Source organism: Crinia signifera, chromosome 11 (assembly GCF_055691185.1).
Source record: "Crinia signifera chromosome 11, ASM5569118v1, whole genome shotgun sequence".
Lineage (NCBI taxonomy): Eukaryota > Metazoa > Chordata > Amphibia > Anura > Myobatrachidae > Crinia > Crinia signifera.
In genome coordinates, this window is record NC_139227.1 from 68,410,037 (window position 1) to 68,427,534 (window position 17,498).

At 44.5% G+C, this 17,498-nt stretch overlaps 1 protein-coding gene across 9 annotated transcripts in view; it reads right to left on the reverse strand.

The window, feature by feature from the left end:
* The window catches only part of LOC146045897 (tesmin-like), a 144,558-nt gene that overhangs the window by 94,473 nt on the left and 32,587 nt on the right, over window positions 1-17,498 (reverse strand). For 8 of the 9 annotated variants that reach the window (XM_083165015.1, XM_083165013.1, XM_083165014.1 and 5 more), the window contains exons 5-7: window positions 17,068-17,161; window positions 5,404-5,444; window positions 4,625-4,771 (exon numbers count right to left, since the gene is read on the reverse strand). In XM_083165015.1, the coding sequence (XP_083021141.1) occupies window positions 4,625-4,771; window positions 5,404-5,444; window positions 17,068-17,161 (282 nt within the window). The remainder of the gene's footprint in view (window positions 1-4,624; window positions 4,772-5,403; window positions 5,445-17,067; window positions 17,162-17,498) is intronic. The other variant, XM_083165016.1, reaches the window with a different exon arrangement.

The window sequence follows — 17,498 nt, forward strand, 5'->3', positions numbered from 1 at the left end:
TAGAGAATCCCACCTACCAAATGGTATTGGGGACTAGTGGATCAGAATTCAGGAGGCAGAGAAATCTGCCAACGAGAATATAAAACGACATACCAGGTGTGTGTAGCTGGAGCAGTAACCAGCTGCATGAAGGCTGATATCTCTGGTTCTGGAAACAGTAGAGACAAGCGACTAGTGTCCATTAAAGGGGGAGAGTCCCAGCTTTTGGAATATATCCTCAGACAAACTCTAAGTCAGACAGAACCTGAAATATCTGACTGGGAAGAGCAATTAACAGGCTTGGATGGGGACCACTGCTTTGAAGTCAGATATCTCCGGTTCCCAAGGGCCGATTTTTTAAATTCTTGTACCCATGGAAAGAGGGGACCATCAGCTTTCAGGCTATGGTCCTTTGACTCCTGGGGGGTTTCTGGGTACTCAGAACCCCCCCCTGTGTGCGCTACTGCCCCGACATCTACGGTGTCAGGTTGTCCCCTGGCGTCCACCGTGACCATCGGATTCATCTTCAGCGGCATCTCCAGTCGCATGGATTCATTGCATCCTTGGGACCAGGGATGCAGCTGAAGACAAATCCGATAGCCTCCGTGGATGAGGTGAGTATGAAAAAAGATGCTGGGGGGGGGGGGGGGGGGGGGGATTTCAGTTTTGGGATATCTGGATAAGGGATACACAATCTGTGGTCTACTATTACTATTATCTTACTGAATTCCCTTTTTATTCCAGTCTTATACAATTATACAATTGTTTGTTCTAAAATGTCAGCTATCAAAATGCAACTTAACAAATAATATCATAGAATTGACAGTGCTACATCTATGGCACATTTACCATGCAGCTAAAAAAAAACAACACAAAGCACAATGTCCCTCTCCATCTGAATTGTAAACAATGGGTAGCATTGTTGGTGTAGTGGTTAGCATTACACAGCACTTAGGTCTAGTGTAGGGTACACACCAGAACGATAGGGCTCATTCCCATCAATCTGGATACAATTCCGACCAATTGGATATAGATTGGGCATGTTTTTGCATGTTTAGATCCGATTCCAATCCGATGCGCGTCCCCGCTGTCGTTTACTCATTTTACAGATCCTACCTGCTGCAGGTAGGATCTGTAAAAGACCCATTCAACAAGATACAGAATCAGATCGGATTGGGATTGGATGCAGATCGTTAGCAGATCGTGTGCTCCAACAGATCATGCGACCATCGCACAATCTGCTAACGATCTACTAACAATCAGGATCATTCTGGTGTGTACCAGGCATAAGTCGCAATGAACAACACACGCTTAGCCATGTAGAGTTTGTATGTTCTCAAGCGGATTCAGTATTGAATCCCGGCGGTCGGGATCCCGGCGTTCAGAATCCTGACAGCCGAAATGCCGACAAGGGGGGGACGTGGATCGCCCCCCCTTGCAGGCTCGCTGCGCTCGCCACGCAGCGGGCCCGGTGCCTCGCTACGCTCGGCACACTAATTTATTCTCCCTCCAGGGGTGTCGTGGACACCCCAGGAGGGAGAATGTGTCGGCATTTCGGCCGTCGGGATTCCGGCGTCGGGATTCTGAACGCCGGGATCCCGACCGCCGGGATTTTAACTGCATCCCTCTCAAGCTACTTGCATGAGTTTCTTTCCATAATCCAAAACTTACTGTTAGGTTAAAAATGAACCTAGTGTTTAGGTGTGTGTGAATGTGGTAGGGAATATAGATTGTAAGCTCCACTGGGACAGGGACTGATGGAAAAGGCCATATATTCACCTGCAGCCCAAGCTACAGGATGGCGACAAAGAGGCGTATGTCATAGGTCATGTAGTCACATGCTGTCCCGCCTGTACACACAATTATACAGAATTGCAGTGGTTTAGGGAGTAACCTGTGGCCCTAGACTAGGTGTTACAATTTCTAATCTGCAGGTTACCTACATGTTACATACATTATGGAATGCACCTTGGCAACATGGGAAACCCTCATTACCACCCATGTTTCATTCTCCCTGCTTATAAAGTAGAGTTCTAGACTCCATCTGACAGTCCCAGCACAGGATGTACTATATTGGTCAGTTTGGATGTATATATTATAATCCCAGCAACCATCTGCAAGCTATTATTACATACCCTCCAACATGACCCATTGCATTCAGTACACAATGCTCTGCTCCTGGACTTCCCTCTTAATGTATGATTGCCATCACCTGTGTGGAACTAGGTGATTGACGAGAAGGATTTCAACTCAGATGACGGCACTCATACATTAAGAGGGAAGTTCAGGAACAGAGCATTCTGTACCGAATGCAATGGATCATGTTGGAGGGTATTTTATTAGAAGTGATGTGATGCCTATATCTACAGGCATATGGCAATATGAAAATAAGCCCTACCCTTAATTTATTATGCCCTAATCCACCCAACCATGTTGGGTTTAAAAGAAGAAAGAGCACATCATCCATTGAGTCACCGCGGCAGGCTTCAACATTCTGGTGTGGTGCTGTGACTGAGGGATAAGGGAGGGACCAGGGGCTGATTCAGCCCCATTCACTGGGCTGCAAATTTGCAGCCTGAGCGATTATGTAATGACCGCACATGCCATCGCTGGCTGTTTGAGGATTGACAGCTTTGGGGAATTTGTAGGCACCCCAGCACTTTCTGGGAGTGATGCTTACGAATCCAGCCGTGGGTTGGGTGGCCTACATCTCCCCTCGATGATTGCAGTGAACAGGGGGAAAAACATTAGATTGCGAATGGTTTTCTAATTGTGTGCACGGCTGCAAACATAATCGCAGCCATGCACAGGGGCGGGGTGAGGCGGGTGGCATTTACCTGATCGCTGGGCTCTGAACATTCGCAGCCCAGTGACCAGGTCTGAATCGGGCTCCAGGTTCCAACCTCCTGGTGCTGGATTCTCTGTAGGTATTTAACGGTCTAAAGGCTGAAGTGGAGCTGCTCCTGGAACTAGCACTACAGCTATCTCTAACAGATCAGGTGAGGTCAATGAATTCTCTGCAGGAAGTTTTGTCGCCCATGGGTAGACCCTGGTTAGGTAAGGCCACTGACCTGGTGAGGAACTTTTTTGGTGGGGGGGGGGCAGGGCAAAATTCCTAGTTACACCACGGGAGGGATGCAAGGAAGTAACATGTTCGTAGACATTTTTGTGTGGATTGGAGGATTCATGCACAGCATCTGAAGCAGCATACCTCCCAACTTTCTGTGAAGTAAAGGAGTATATGAAAATAAGTGGCATGGCCTCTCGGTCAAGGAGCATGAGCTATGATCGCAGCACTTCTGCACCACGCCCAATTTTTCCTGCTGTGGGGGCATGGGATGTCACTACCCCCTTAATAGAAGCTGTGCACATGTGATGGGAAGGGGGGACTCCAAACTATTACCCCCTCCACTGTGGGACATAGGTGGTACGTGGGACAGTCCACTAATATCGGAACAGATGGGAGATATAGAACAGATGATCTCAAATCACTGCATTCTCAGCCTTATGACTCACATGAAATCAGTGCATTGCCTTATATAGAGAAGCATAGCTGTCTGGAGTGCAGTGGGGAGTTAATGCGTTACTGTTTAAGATGGCTGCAGTACAATGCCATGGAACATTGATGTATTTTACCTTCTTTCTTCATGGCAGAGAATGCACCAGTGTGGGGTTAATTGATGCATCAATATTTATTGGGACTCCTACTAGTGTAAGTGTAATTGTCCAGGGCTCTGCCACCTTAATGTAATAACTAGTACAGGTTGAGTATCCCTTATCCAAAATGCTCGGGACCAGGAGAATTTTGGATAACGGATTATTCCGTATTTCGGAATATTTTAATATTTCAATGATGTATTTTGAAGTATCTTGCATTTATGCTGTATAAACACATAATATACACACAAATATATTTTATTACCACATAAAATACACACAAATATATTTTAATTGTTCAAAAAACAAGGTTTCAAAACGTGAAACAAAATGTGTGTACTATCTCAGCACTGAATTTGAATGCCAAGCAATCATTGTCTTTCACATATATAGTGCCAGTTACATATCATGTCCCCAGTGATGCTGTTACAAATGTCCCCAGTGAGTTTTTAGCAAAAAAAATTTTTTTTTTTCACTTTCTGGAATGTCCGTATTTCGGAATAATTCGGATAACGGATATTCGGATACGGGATACTCGACCTGTATGTACTTACAGTACTATAATTACCTACTTTTTTGTCTCCAGGAAAATCCAAGAGAGAAGACTATGCAGGCCACTTCTGTGTGGGGATGGACTGTCACATCAATAGGCCCCTCCCTCAGCACAAGGAAAAGTCAGTGATTTTGGACCCCACTATTCCATGGTGAGTTATTTTGTTTCTGTGCAGGGAACATACGGACTGCTTTATTTTTACACTGCAATTTAGATTTCACATTGAAGTAAAACCCCACCCAAATCTAATTCTCTCTGCACAAGTTACATCTGCCCCACCTGCAGTGCATATGGTTTTGTCCATTTGAGAAGGAAATTTGCCTTTGCGAGTGAACCAGAATAAGGGCCATAATCTAGTACTAATATATTTGATTGTTGACTGTGAATGTAAATGTTTTATCCAATAAACTATACAGTAAATGAACACATAATTACCATTGAGCTACAATCACTTTGCTGAACACATGGAAACTCTTCCAGAAGAGCAGGCATTGATCTAGAGCTATTCTCATTGACATTCTGGAAGTAGTTTCTTTCATAAGCGTTATCTGATATGCTTGCAACAGCTCTCCTCAGTTCTGACTGAAAAAAGTAAAAGTGTGGATCAGCATAGTAAACAGTGTAAGGTCAAAGAGAAGGATGGCTACAAAATGTGACCCAACTAGTGTAATCCAATCCTTATCTTTAAATCCAGTGGACAAATGGCCTAATTCAGACCTGGTCACTCATTTGCAAAAGTTGCAGATGACTGTTGTTAGCCGCCGCACAGACTGAGTGAAAACCTGAAATACACACTGGCAGACGCACAGATTAGGGATATAAATTAGGTGCATGAAAGGGAGGGGTAATCCTGAGTGATAGGGTGTACACATGGTTATATTTCATCTATTTTTATATCCAATTTTGGTTATATTTATAAGCGAAATCTAAAATTTGATTTCAATTCGATAACGAATCGCAGCCCCGTGGACAATTATAATAATTGTCCTGGAGTTCTTTGTCCTGAGTGCTCAGAGGAAGGCTGCGGGGAGGGGGGGGGGGGGGTTGTGTGGGTAGCCTTTGGTCGACCCACAGGGCTGCAGATAAACGGTCGGTGGGTACAGTAACCCAGAAATCATATCAATAAGCTAAGAAACTACAGGCAAAACCGATAAATACAGTATTAGTGAGATTTCTAGCATAAATAGGGCGAGAAGGTCAGAACAAGGACTTACATATTCTGCGGCAGAAGATCTGTAAGAGACCTGACACTTTTCTGTTGACAAAAGTAAAAAGACAAGTTCTCATTTCTCTGCAATACAGTATACAACTTTTACACTCTTTCCTATACAGGAAACTGTATAATAGTCCATGTTGCCTACATTCAGTTATATAAGGGATGAAAAGGGATAAGAGATGCATTCAGCATCCTGTCTACGGTGGGGATGCAGGCATCACAATACCGCCTTTGGCATCCTGACTATGGCCAGGAGACTGGCAAAGCGTAGCGCGTACCAAGCCTAAGAAACACAGACTAAAGGGGCATACACATGGGGCAATTTCAGCCCCATTTCCAAGCGATCTGATCACTCCGTGTGTGTGCTCACCAGCTATGGTGATGCGCAGTCCCCCATGTCGCCATCGCTCACAGGAAAAGACAATGCTTGCACTGTCTTTCCTGCTAAGCTTGCGCAGATCGCTTAGCACATATCTTGGGTGCGCCGCATATGTGTGCCGCGTTGTGGGGTGAGCAACCTTGCTTAAGCTCAGCACCTCCGGCTCCATGTGTACAGGGCTTCATGCGTACACTAAATCTTGATTGCTGAGCAGGTTTGAAACTTGGAAAAGCAGGATATCCTAACCTACAGGAACTCCTGAGGTAAGTCAGAAGACAATCTAGTAAAACATGAAAGTAGTATATCCTACAGACTACTTACTGCATACCTAGTTCTCTCAAATCCTATTTCATCCTTAGTTATTTGTAAGGATAGCCTTATGCTTATCCCATCGCTCTTTTGTCTTATATTTGATCATTTCTATCCCGTCTTCCCTTTCCCTTCTCAGCTCCAAACTATAAATATTGAGTTTTTGGTTTCTCCGGGTAAGTTTTGTATTGTAGGTACGGATGGTGTATTGGTTATCATTACTGCCTCAGAGTGCTGAGGTCATGGGTTCGATTCCCACCATGGCCCTAACTGTGTGGAATTTGTATATTCTCCCCGTACTTGTGTGGGTTTCCTCCGGTTACTCTGGTTTCCTCCCACAATCCAAAATATACTGGTAGGTTAATTGGCTCCCAACAAAATTAACCCTAGACTCGCCAGGCCGTATTCATACGGATGGACTTTTTAGATCCAATAGAAAAAAGGGGAGGGGTCCAGATGTGAATGACACCTCTCAAAATCACCACAGTGTAGTATAAATCCCAAGCTCCTTCACTGGCTGATAGTATTACTATCAGCCAGTGAAGGAGCTTGGGATTTATACTACAATGTGGTGATTTTGAGAGGTGTCAATCACATCTGGACCCCTCCCCTTTTTTCTATTGGATCTAAAAAGTCCATCCGTATGAATACGGCCTGGTGAGCCTAATATTCAATGGTTTCACGCTTACAGACAAAATAGGCCGGATTGGCTTCCCCTAAAATCCATCTCTTTATTGGCCCTGTGTACTACAGTAATTGTCAGACAAACTAACCCAGACTGGGTTCCTCTATCACCGGATTGGCCCTGTGAGCCCACCATTGAAGGACCGTATCCCCACAGGAATTATTTATTATCTTAACCCCTTCCCGACATTTGACGTATATATACGTCATGGCCGGGATGTACTTCCCGACACATGACCTATATATACGTCATGACTTTAAACTGTCACCGCGTCTAGGGACGCGGTGACAGAGGGACGATGTCTGCTGTCCCTGACAGCAGACATGTCCCAGCATGCCCAGGGGGGGCGGCGATGCCTCCCCCCCGTCGGCGATCGCTGCGATTGGCTGTTCAATGTGAACAGCCAATCGCAGCGTTTTTCTGTGTTACCGGCGAATCAGACGCTCGGTAACACAGGGATCAATCACCGCCGGGTGTGAGGGGGCGTGAGGGGGTCACCGGTGATGACCACACCTCACCCCACCTGCCCCCAAGGCTGTGATTGGTCCGTCGGACCGACGGACCAATCACAGCCATGGCGCGTGATTTAAACTAACGGTGACTGCGCTGCAGACGTCATTCCGGTCTGGAATTGCGTGCAGAGCGGTCACCGTGCCAATCTGTCGTGATATACTGACCTGATCCTTGCCTGATACTTACCTGATCACCGCTGGTAGCGTGCTGCCAGCAGCTGGATGCTTCCTGGATCTTGTGACTTCCTGTGTGCTGCTGCTGCAGTGTCATAGAGTGACAGATAGTGAGAGATAGTGAGAGATAGTGACAGAGAGTGATAGAGAGTGCTATATTTTGTGTCTGCTGCCCCCCCTTTTGTGCTGATCAGTATATCTGTGCTGATCAGCAACTTTTTGGGGGTGCAGGTTTTTTTTTTTTTTATATATATATATATACCTGTCAGTTGCACCAAAGGTTGTGCTGCCTGTGCAACTGACTGCTGCCCCCCCCTGCTGCCCCCCCTTTTGTGCTGATCAGTATAAATTAACTGATCAGCAACTTTTTGGGGGTGCAAGTTTTTTGTTTTTTTTTATACCCTGTCAGGTTGCACCCACAGTTGTGTGCCTGCTGCCCCTCACTGCTAATCAGTGTTGCATCACTGCATCACTGATCTGCAGTTTGTTTTTTTTGGAGAGTGCAGTGGGGTTTTGTTTTTACACCCACGTTGCTTTTGTGGGTGTCCTGTGGCCGCTGAGCGCTGATCAGTGACGTACATCACTGAACAGCATTTTTGGCACAGGGTTGATATAATTTTTTTTCTGCAGTTTTTTTAAATTGTTTTTTTTTTGGAGAGTGCTGTGGTTTATTTTTTTTAAATTGTTTTTACACCCACGTTGCTTTTGTGGGTGTCCTGTGGCCGCTGATCAGTGACGTACATCACTGAACAGCATTTTTGGCACAGGGTTGATATAATTTTTTTTCTGCAGTTTTTTTAAATTGTTTTTTTTTTGGAGAGTGCTGTGGTTTATTTTTTTTAAATTGTTTTTACACCCACGTTGCTTTTGTGGGTGTCCTGTGGCCGCTGAGCGCTGATCAGTGACGTACATCACTGATCAGCATTTTCGGCACAGGGTTGATCTATTTTTTTTTATTTTTTTGGATCAAATTCCTGTTGCCTTTGAGCGCTGTTCAGTGACGGACGTTACTGACCAACATCTGTGCTCAATTTTTGGCGCAGGACCTTTTTTTTTTTTTTAACCCCTTCAAGGTTGTACCAAAAGCTGCCTTGAAGTTGCTGAGTGAAATACATCACAGATCAGCATTTTTGCCACAGGGTTGATCTAATTTTTTTTTTTTTTATTGGGATCAAATTCCTGTATAAAGTATTTTTTTTTCTGCACTACATACACTCTACACACTACATACCCCCCGTGTTGAAATAAAGTTTGTACCCCCCCTACACTATACACGTGTTGAAACATTACACTTACAGAAACACAAAAATAAAAATGGCATCCCAAATGTCATCCCAAATGTCATCCCAAAGAATGTATTCAGCGGAGGAGGCATATGCCATGCTTGCCTCTGACACAGCCAGTGATGCAAGCGGGGAATTTGAAGGATTCGTCTCAACCTCATCTTCCTCCTCTAGTGATGAGGGACCCCCTCAAAGACGCCCCCGTAGAGCAGCTGAGACCCCCCCCCCAAATGATTGATCCCGTATGGACCCCACCACCAGACAATTTTGAGCCCCAGGTTCCTGAGTTTTTGGCCATCCCAGGAATCCAATTTAATTCAACAGGTCTCAGAGAAATTGACTTTTTCAAATTATTTTTCTCTGATGATTTTATAAATTTAATGGTGGACCAAAGTAATTTATATGCCCAGCAGTTTATTGCTCAAAACCCCACGTCATCATTTGCTAGGTGGACCCCTGTAGATGCAGTAGAGATGATGACGTTTTGGGGTCTGGTGTTACATATGGGCATAGTAAAAAAGCCAGAAATTAGGCAATATTGGAGTACAGATGTTCTGTACAGCACCCCACTTTACCGTATGGTCATGACTCGGACTCGTTTTGAGACAATCCTTACATTTTTACATTACACCGATAATGCACAGTGCCCACCCAGAGATGATCCCACCTTTGACCGGCTATTCAAAGTCAGGCCGGTCATTGATCATTTCAGTGCCAAATTTGCAGAGATGTACATCCCTGAAAAATTTATTTGTATCGACGAGTCCCTTATACATTTTAAAGGAAGGGTTAAATTCCGCCAGTACCTTCCCATTAAGAGGGCAAGGTATGGCATAAAAATGTATAAACTGTGTGAAAGCACCTCAGGGTACACCCACAGGTTTAGGGTATATGAAGGGAAGGATTCAAGAATTGAACCGCCAGAATGCCCCCCCCTCCCTCGTAGGTGTTAGTGGAAAAATTGTCTGGGATTTAGTGCACCCCTTCCTGGATAAAGGTTATCACCTCTATGTGGATAACTTTTACACTAGCATCCCCCTGTTTAAGGCCCTTGGTTCAAGAGGTACAGCAGCTTGCGGTACTGTGCGCAAGAACCAAAGAGGCCTCCCAAAAACGCACATTGCCCAAGTACTGAGAAGGGGTGAAAGCAGGGCACAATCCACCGAAAATATGTTGTTGGTCAAATATAAGGACAAGAGGGATGTCCTTATACTGACAACAATTCATGGAGACAGTACCACCTCCGTCCCTGTACGAGGTACCAGTACCCACACCTCAAAACCTAATTGTATCCTAGATTACAATAAGTACATGGGCGGAGTGGATCTTTCAGATCAGGTACTGAAGCCGTACAGTGCCCTGCGGAAAACAAAAATCTGGTACAAGAAGCTGGCCGTGTATATCATCCAGATGGCACTGTATAACGCTTACGTGCTATTCCGTTCTACCAGCCAGAGGGGGACATTTATGCACTTTCAAGAGGAAGTCATAAAGGGCCTAATATTTGGGAACCAGCAGGCAGAGGGCCCCAGTACTTCTAGTACTGGCCCCCGTATTGTACCAGGGCAGCATTTTCCTAACGAAATCCCCTCCACTGCAAAAAAGGGCAGGACACAAAAAAGGTGCAAAGTTTGCTATAAAAAGGGAATAAGAAAGGATACTATTTTCCACTGTGAAACTTGCCCCGACAAATCCGGCCTATGTATAAAGGAGTGTTTTAAAATATACCACACATCTATGGATTATTAGGTTCATCATTTCACCGTGCTTCGGGGGTCTTGCTAATGCCACATAGCACCCACCATTCATTCCACCAGAATCTAAGCAGGAAAATCCAAAAATCACTCCTTCCCTTCTGAGTCCTGCCATGCACCCAAATGGTATTTTTTGGTCACATATGAGGCATTGCCGTACTCGGGAGAAATTGGGGCACAGATTTTGGGGTGCTTTGTCTCCTTCATTCCTTGTGAAAATGAAAAATTTTGAGCCAGAACTGCATTTTTGTGTAAAAAATGTAACTTTTCATTTTCACAGCCCAGTTGTACCACAATTGGTGAAACCCCTGGGGGTTTGAAATGTACACTATACCCCTAGATGAATTCCCTGAGGGGTGTAGTTTGCAAAATGGGGTCACTTGTGGGGGGGTTCCACTGTATTGGTGCTTCGGGGGTCTTGCTAATGCGACATAGCACCCACCATTCATTCCACCAGAATGTGTGCTGCAAAATCCAAATATCACTCCTTCCCTTCTGAGTCCTGCCATTTTTGGTCACATATGAGGCATTGCCGTACTCGGGAGAAATTGGGGCACAGATTTTGGGGTGCTTTGTCTCCTTCATTTCTTGTGAAAATGAAAAATTTTGAGCCCGAACTGCATTTTTGTGTAAAAAAAATGTAATTTTTCATTTTCACAGCCCAGTTGTACCACAATTGGTGAAACCCCTGGGGGTTTGAAATGTACACTATACCCCTAGATGAATTCCCTGAGGGGTGTAGTTTGCAAAATGGGGTCACTTGTGGGGGGGTTCCACTGTATTGGTGCTTCGGGGGTCTTGCTAATGCAACATAGCACCCACCATTCATTCCACCAGAATGTGTTCTGCAAAATCCAAATATCACTCCTTCCCTTCTGAGTCCTGCCATTTTTGGTCACATATGAGGCATTGCCGTACTCGGGAGAAATTGGGGCACAGATTTTGGGGTGCTTTGTCCTTGGGGTGCTTTGTCCTTCATTTCTTGTGAAAATGAAAAATTTTGAGCCCGAACTGCATTTTTGTGTAAAAAAATGTAATTTTTCATTTTCACAGCCCAGTTGTACCACAATTGGTGAAACCCCTGGGGGTTTGAAATGTACAGTATACCCCTAGATGAATTCCCTGAGGGGTGTAGTTTGCAAAATGGGGTCACTTGTGGGGGGGTTCCACTGTATTGGTGCTTCGGGGGTCTTGCTAATGCAACATAGCACCCACCATTCATTCCACCAGAATGTGTGCTGCAAAATCCAAATATCACTCCTTCCCTTCTGAGTCCTGCCATGCACCCAAATGGTATTTTTTGGTCACATATGAGGCATTGCCGTACTCGGGAGAAATTGGGGCACAGATTTTGGGGTGCTTTGTCTCCTTCATTCCTTGTGAAAATGAAAAATTTTGAGCCAGAACTGCATTTTTGTGTAAAAAAATGTAATTTTTCATTTTCACAGCCCAGTTGTACCACAATTGGTGAAACCCCTGGGGGTTAGAAATGTACACTATACCCCTAGATGAATTCCCTGAGGGGTGTAGTTTGCAAAATGGGGTCACTTGTGGGGGGGTTCCTAACTTTTAGCATCTTATGGTGCCTAGAAACCTACATGGTGCCTAAAAAATAATCTCATAAAAAAGGAGGCTCCAAAATCAAGTAGGTGCTCCTTCTATTATGAAGCCTGTGGTTTGGTCAACGTGCACACTAGGGCCACATATAGGATATTTATGAAAACAAAAGAATTGGGGGAATCAATTTTTAGTCACATTTCTCTAGTAAAATCTACTGTGTTCTGCAAAAAAAATGAAATTTTGAAATTTCACCTACACTTTGTTTTAATTCCTGTGAAACACCTAAAGGGTTAACAAACTTCCAAAATGCTGTTTTGAATACTGTGAGGGGTGCAGTTTTTGAAATGGCATCATTTATGGGGGTGTCTCACATACAAGTCCCTCAAAGTCACATCAGAACTGAACTGGTCCCTAAAAAAATCAGTGTTTGAAATTTTCTTGAAAATTTGAGAATTTGCTATTCATATTTTAAGCCTCCTAGTGTCCAAAAAAATTAAAAGGAGGTTGAAATAATGATGGCAACATAAAGTAGACATATGGTCTTTGTTAGTTATTAACTATTTTGAGTGGTATGATTATTTGTCTCACAAGCAGAAAATTTAACATTTTGCAAATTGCAAAATTTTCAATTTTTTTACGACATTTTGATATTTTTCACAAAAAAACACAGACTGTATCGACCAAAATTTACCACTAACTTGAAGTACAATGTGTCACGAGAAAACAATCTCAAAATCACTGGGATAAGTAAAAGCAAAAAAAAATTATCCCCACTTAAGTGATACCTGTCAGATTTGAAAAAAAGGGCTCTGTCAGGAAGGCAAAAACAGGCTGCGGCGGGAAGGGGTTAAGCCAGATTGGCTTCTCTCTAATCTACCACATTACTTTATTTTACTTTGTCGTGAATGAAATATTAATTGCCGTGCAGGCCTAATAATTAAATCTTTTTGTCACACCCCTGATGAAGTCGTTCTGACGAAACGCGTTGGGTTTTTAATAAAGAACTTCAATCTTGAACGAATCTCACGTATCATTCTGGAAGGGGACAAAGAACTGTCAAATTAAATGTGATTGGTGTTTCATTCAGTAACCAGTGTATAATTGACTAGGTGGTACTAAGTCCAGCGCTCTCCGATAAATTCTTTTTTCTTGTATAGATATATATATCTATCTATCTATCTATCTATATATATACTGTATATATATATAGATAGATATAAGGGGGGGTATATATATATATATATATATATATATATATATATATATATATATGAAAACATAAGCAACTCACGCACTAAACATAGGTTTGTATGGTATGGGTGCCGGACCGAGAGAAGTATATACGAAAACTGTGTATCCTTTAGGGTACAAATGGGGCAGCACTCCTGTTTGAAGTGAAGAAAAAAGTTCCTTATTTATTTTGATTCAATATTCAATATGGTTTCAGGCCACCAGCATGAGAACAGTCAAAATAACAGCGTTGTTAGGAATAGTGGGACATTGATACATTCACCCATCCATATTTTGGCTGTAACGGCTGTGTGTCAGTGGTAGCAGTCGACGAATCTGTTTCGGCACAACTTGCCTTCCTCCAGACTGACTCACAAATGAACTTGCCAACAAGCCTTTTTAAAGCCACCATATGTCTAATGAGTTGTAGCACCTGTGTAGGTAAAGTATGCTAGCCAATCAGGTGGGGTCAATCAACAGCGTCACACTCCCGGATCTCCATATATGGACTTAATAAATATGTACTGCTTTACCACAGTTAGAAATATCTGACAGCCCACTCATATAGTACATCTGTGTCTTAAGTGTTTACATACCTCAGTCTCCATGTGGTGTTTAGCGGGGGTCTTAGGGCGAGGGTGAGCCGACAGACGATCACAGCACTTCACGCCGTGGTCTCCGGCCTCTTCCTACTCCGCCTCTCTAGCGTCTCAACACCATGGCAACGCCAGTGTGCGCCACACATCGTGCCGTGTCACTGGCCTACTACGTGGAGCGCAGCGTGACCCGTGGTGTGGGTGGCGGTGCGGGTCATATTTTGGCTGACGCCGTTACAGCCAAAATATGGATGGGTGAATGTATCAATGTCCCACTATTCCTAACAATGCTGTTTATTTTGACTGTTGTCATGCTGGTGGCCTGAAACCATATTGAATATTGAATCTTGAATCAAAATAAATAAGGAACTTTTTTCTTCACTTTAAAGAGGAGTGCTGTTCCATTTGTACCCTAAAGGATACACAGTTTTCGTATATATATATATATATATATATATATATATATATATATATATATATATATATATATATATATATATATAATAGAAAATAGAATAGAATCAACATTATTGGCCATGTGTGCTTGCGCACACTAGGAATTTTTTGTGGATTACAGTGCAGCATCAAGCAGGGATGAAAAGGGGGGGAGGGAGACATTACATATATTACATAAAGACATTACAAGCATTTAATTTCTAGCTACGACTATGGTGGTCAGGTCGCCAAGTAGGGACACGTTGTTTGGCTGTTGATATTGGGATTGCATTCGCTTTGATTGGATTGTTCAGGTGATGGACGGCTAACGGAAAGAAGCTTCTTGCGGATCTGGACGTTTTGACGGGGATGGACCTGAACCGTCTTCTGGATGGTAGGATGTCGAACAGGTTGTGACCAGGATGCAGCTTGTCGTTTGCGATCTTCTCAGCACGTTTCCTTACCCTGGATGAGAACAGATCCCTTATCGGGGGGAGGTCGGTCCCTATGATCCTTTCCGCAGTCTTCACTACCCTCTGCAGTTTTTGTTTGTCGTTCTCGCTTGCGCCACCGTACCAGATTGTGATCGAGGAACATAAGACAGACTCCACGATGGCGGTGTAGAATACGCACAGCAGCTCCTGTGGGATGTTGAATTTCCTGAGTTGCCTCAGGAAGAACAGGCGCTGTTGGGCCTTTTTGATGTTGGGCGCGGCACTCGGAGACTTGTAATTAGCATGAAAAAACTGTGGTTTATTAAGCAACGTTTCGGGGCTCGCACCCCTTTCTCAAGCCACACACAAGATACATACATACATACATACATACATACATACACACACACACAGATGGAGCGAATCTCGTCAAAATTCAAATTATGTCACACAGTGTGAGCCAAAAAACACATTATGCCACACATTATGAGGCAAGAATCCCATTATGTCACACAGTGTGAGCCAAAAATCACATTATGCCAAACGGTATGAGCCAAAAATCACATGCCACACGCAGGGCCGGTGCAAGGCGAGTTGGGGTGGGGGCGACCCGGTGCCGGGGGTACCTGTTGCGCCGTCTGGGGAGCGGGCAGGGGGGTCCATGCTGGCGTCTGACAAGAGCCTGCAGTGGTGTCCTTGCCGCGCGGGTACCTGCGGCGCTGTGTATAAAGCTGGCGGCGGTGGGGGGTCCCTGTAGTGAATAAGAAATAACTAGCGCTATGGGAAGCGCTTCTGTTTTGAAAACACTGGCCACACGCTGATTGGCTGAATCTCAGCCAATCAGCGTGCGGCCAGTGTTTTCAATCCCGGCAGCTCTTCCTGCGCCGCTGCATAGCCCGGCAGATAGCGCTAGTTAATTCTTATTCACTGCAGGGACCCTCCCACCGCCGCCAGCTTTAAACACAGCGCGTGGCAAGGACACCACTGCAGGCTCCTGTCAAAAGCCGGCATGGACCCGCCTGCACCCGCTCCCCAGACTTCGCAGCAGGTACCCCCTTTGCACGGGGGCGAGGGGTGAACTGCCGACCCTCCAGTGGCCACACGGTATGAGCCAAAATTCCCATTATGCCACACGGTATGAGCCCAAAATCACGGGGGCATCGGCAGTGAGGCCCCCTGTGTACAGTCGCCTATGGTCTCCATCATTTTAAATTTGCCTGCGGACTGGCAGCCAATCATGAGCGGACATGCAGTTACTCATTAGCTACCGGTTGAATGAATAGCACTGAATCTGAAATGACAGTGCCAGGGTTTTTCATTTAGTGCTCGAAGTGCCGATATGCCTCACTGGTGTATACCAGCCCACTTCAAGCACTGATTGTATTTTAGTCATCACAGTAAAGAAGTCTGGTTCTGATTGTGGGTATTTAAACAATTGCATAAAAGCAACAGGGTGCTTGACTGGTGGGGGAGGGATGATGTGGACACAGCTGTAGGGTCTGGGTGCCTGAAGGGGGGATTCATCAGTAGTGGGATGCTTGATGGGGGGGGGGGGGGGGAACAGCATCAGCCTAGTGATGGCCATCAGTGCAGTCGCCATCTATGGTTTCTATCGATGGTGATTCTGCACCCAGGCATCGATAGTCAGAAACTATGTGATGGATAACCATCGATAGTTTTCGCTATCGATGGTTATCCATCACCTTTAACTGAATGGCCGGAGTACCAAACAAAATGTGGGGGCGGCGCTTCCAGGTGTTGGAGGCGGAGATATGCTCTGTGTCTCGGAACCTTGAAGGAAAAAATAAATAAACATTGTTTCTACTATGCCATTGATGTAGGGAAACCATCTGGTTCTTCCCCCATCAATGGCAAAAGTATTCAACATTGGCCATAAACCATCGATGATTTTCCATGGGGAAGGCCCATGGAACGCTGGGTGGTCCCATATGCTAATGGGGCTGACCGGCGCCCCCCTCCCTTCTCCAACCCCCCTCGGTGTGTAGGGTGCGTGCACCCGGCAAACCGAAAGTTCGCCGTGGGTGCACGCACCCTGTGTCTGCACATGCGCAGAAACGCGCCTGTGCGTGCGCAGACACTAAACATCGGTCCTCCGTGCGAATGCACGGAGGACCGAATTAATCAAAATACAAAATAAAGTCCACTGTACATTGCTGAATTTGAGATGATCTACAGCTCTTTCCTTTAAGAGTGGCTGATTGTCATTTGCTCCTGTAAAATACTTGATTTTTGTTCCCACCAGACAGTTTGGACAGATAACTCTGTGTACCCAGCTTTAGTGAGTGCTTACCATCACAGTAATTAGGACATCCCATACATGGTTGAGCGTAGTTAGCATCTGGACATGGAATGTCACCATAATGAGCTAGGTATGGCCTGAGATTCTGTAATTAAAAAATAACATATTTTAGAACATTAAGACCACCATGATAATTCAATAAATTGCATACCTAATGAGTGCACAAAATGTATTTATCTTGTATAAACACACTAAACACAAGAAATACACACAAATATATTTTATTTGTGCATGAAAAACATGAAACAAAGTTTGTGCACTGAATGCCAAACAATCATTAGCTTGCACATATTTAGTGCCAGCTCCATATGATGTTCCAATAGTGCTAGTTACAAATGTCCTCAGTAGTGCCAGTTCCATATGATGTCCCCAATAGTGCCAGTTACAGATGTCCTCAGTAGTGCCAGTTACATATCATGTCC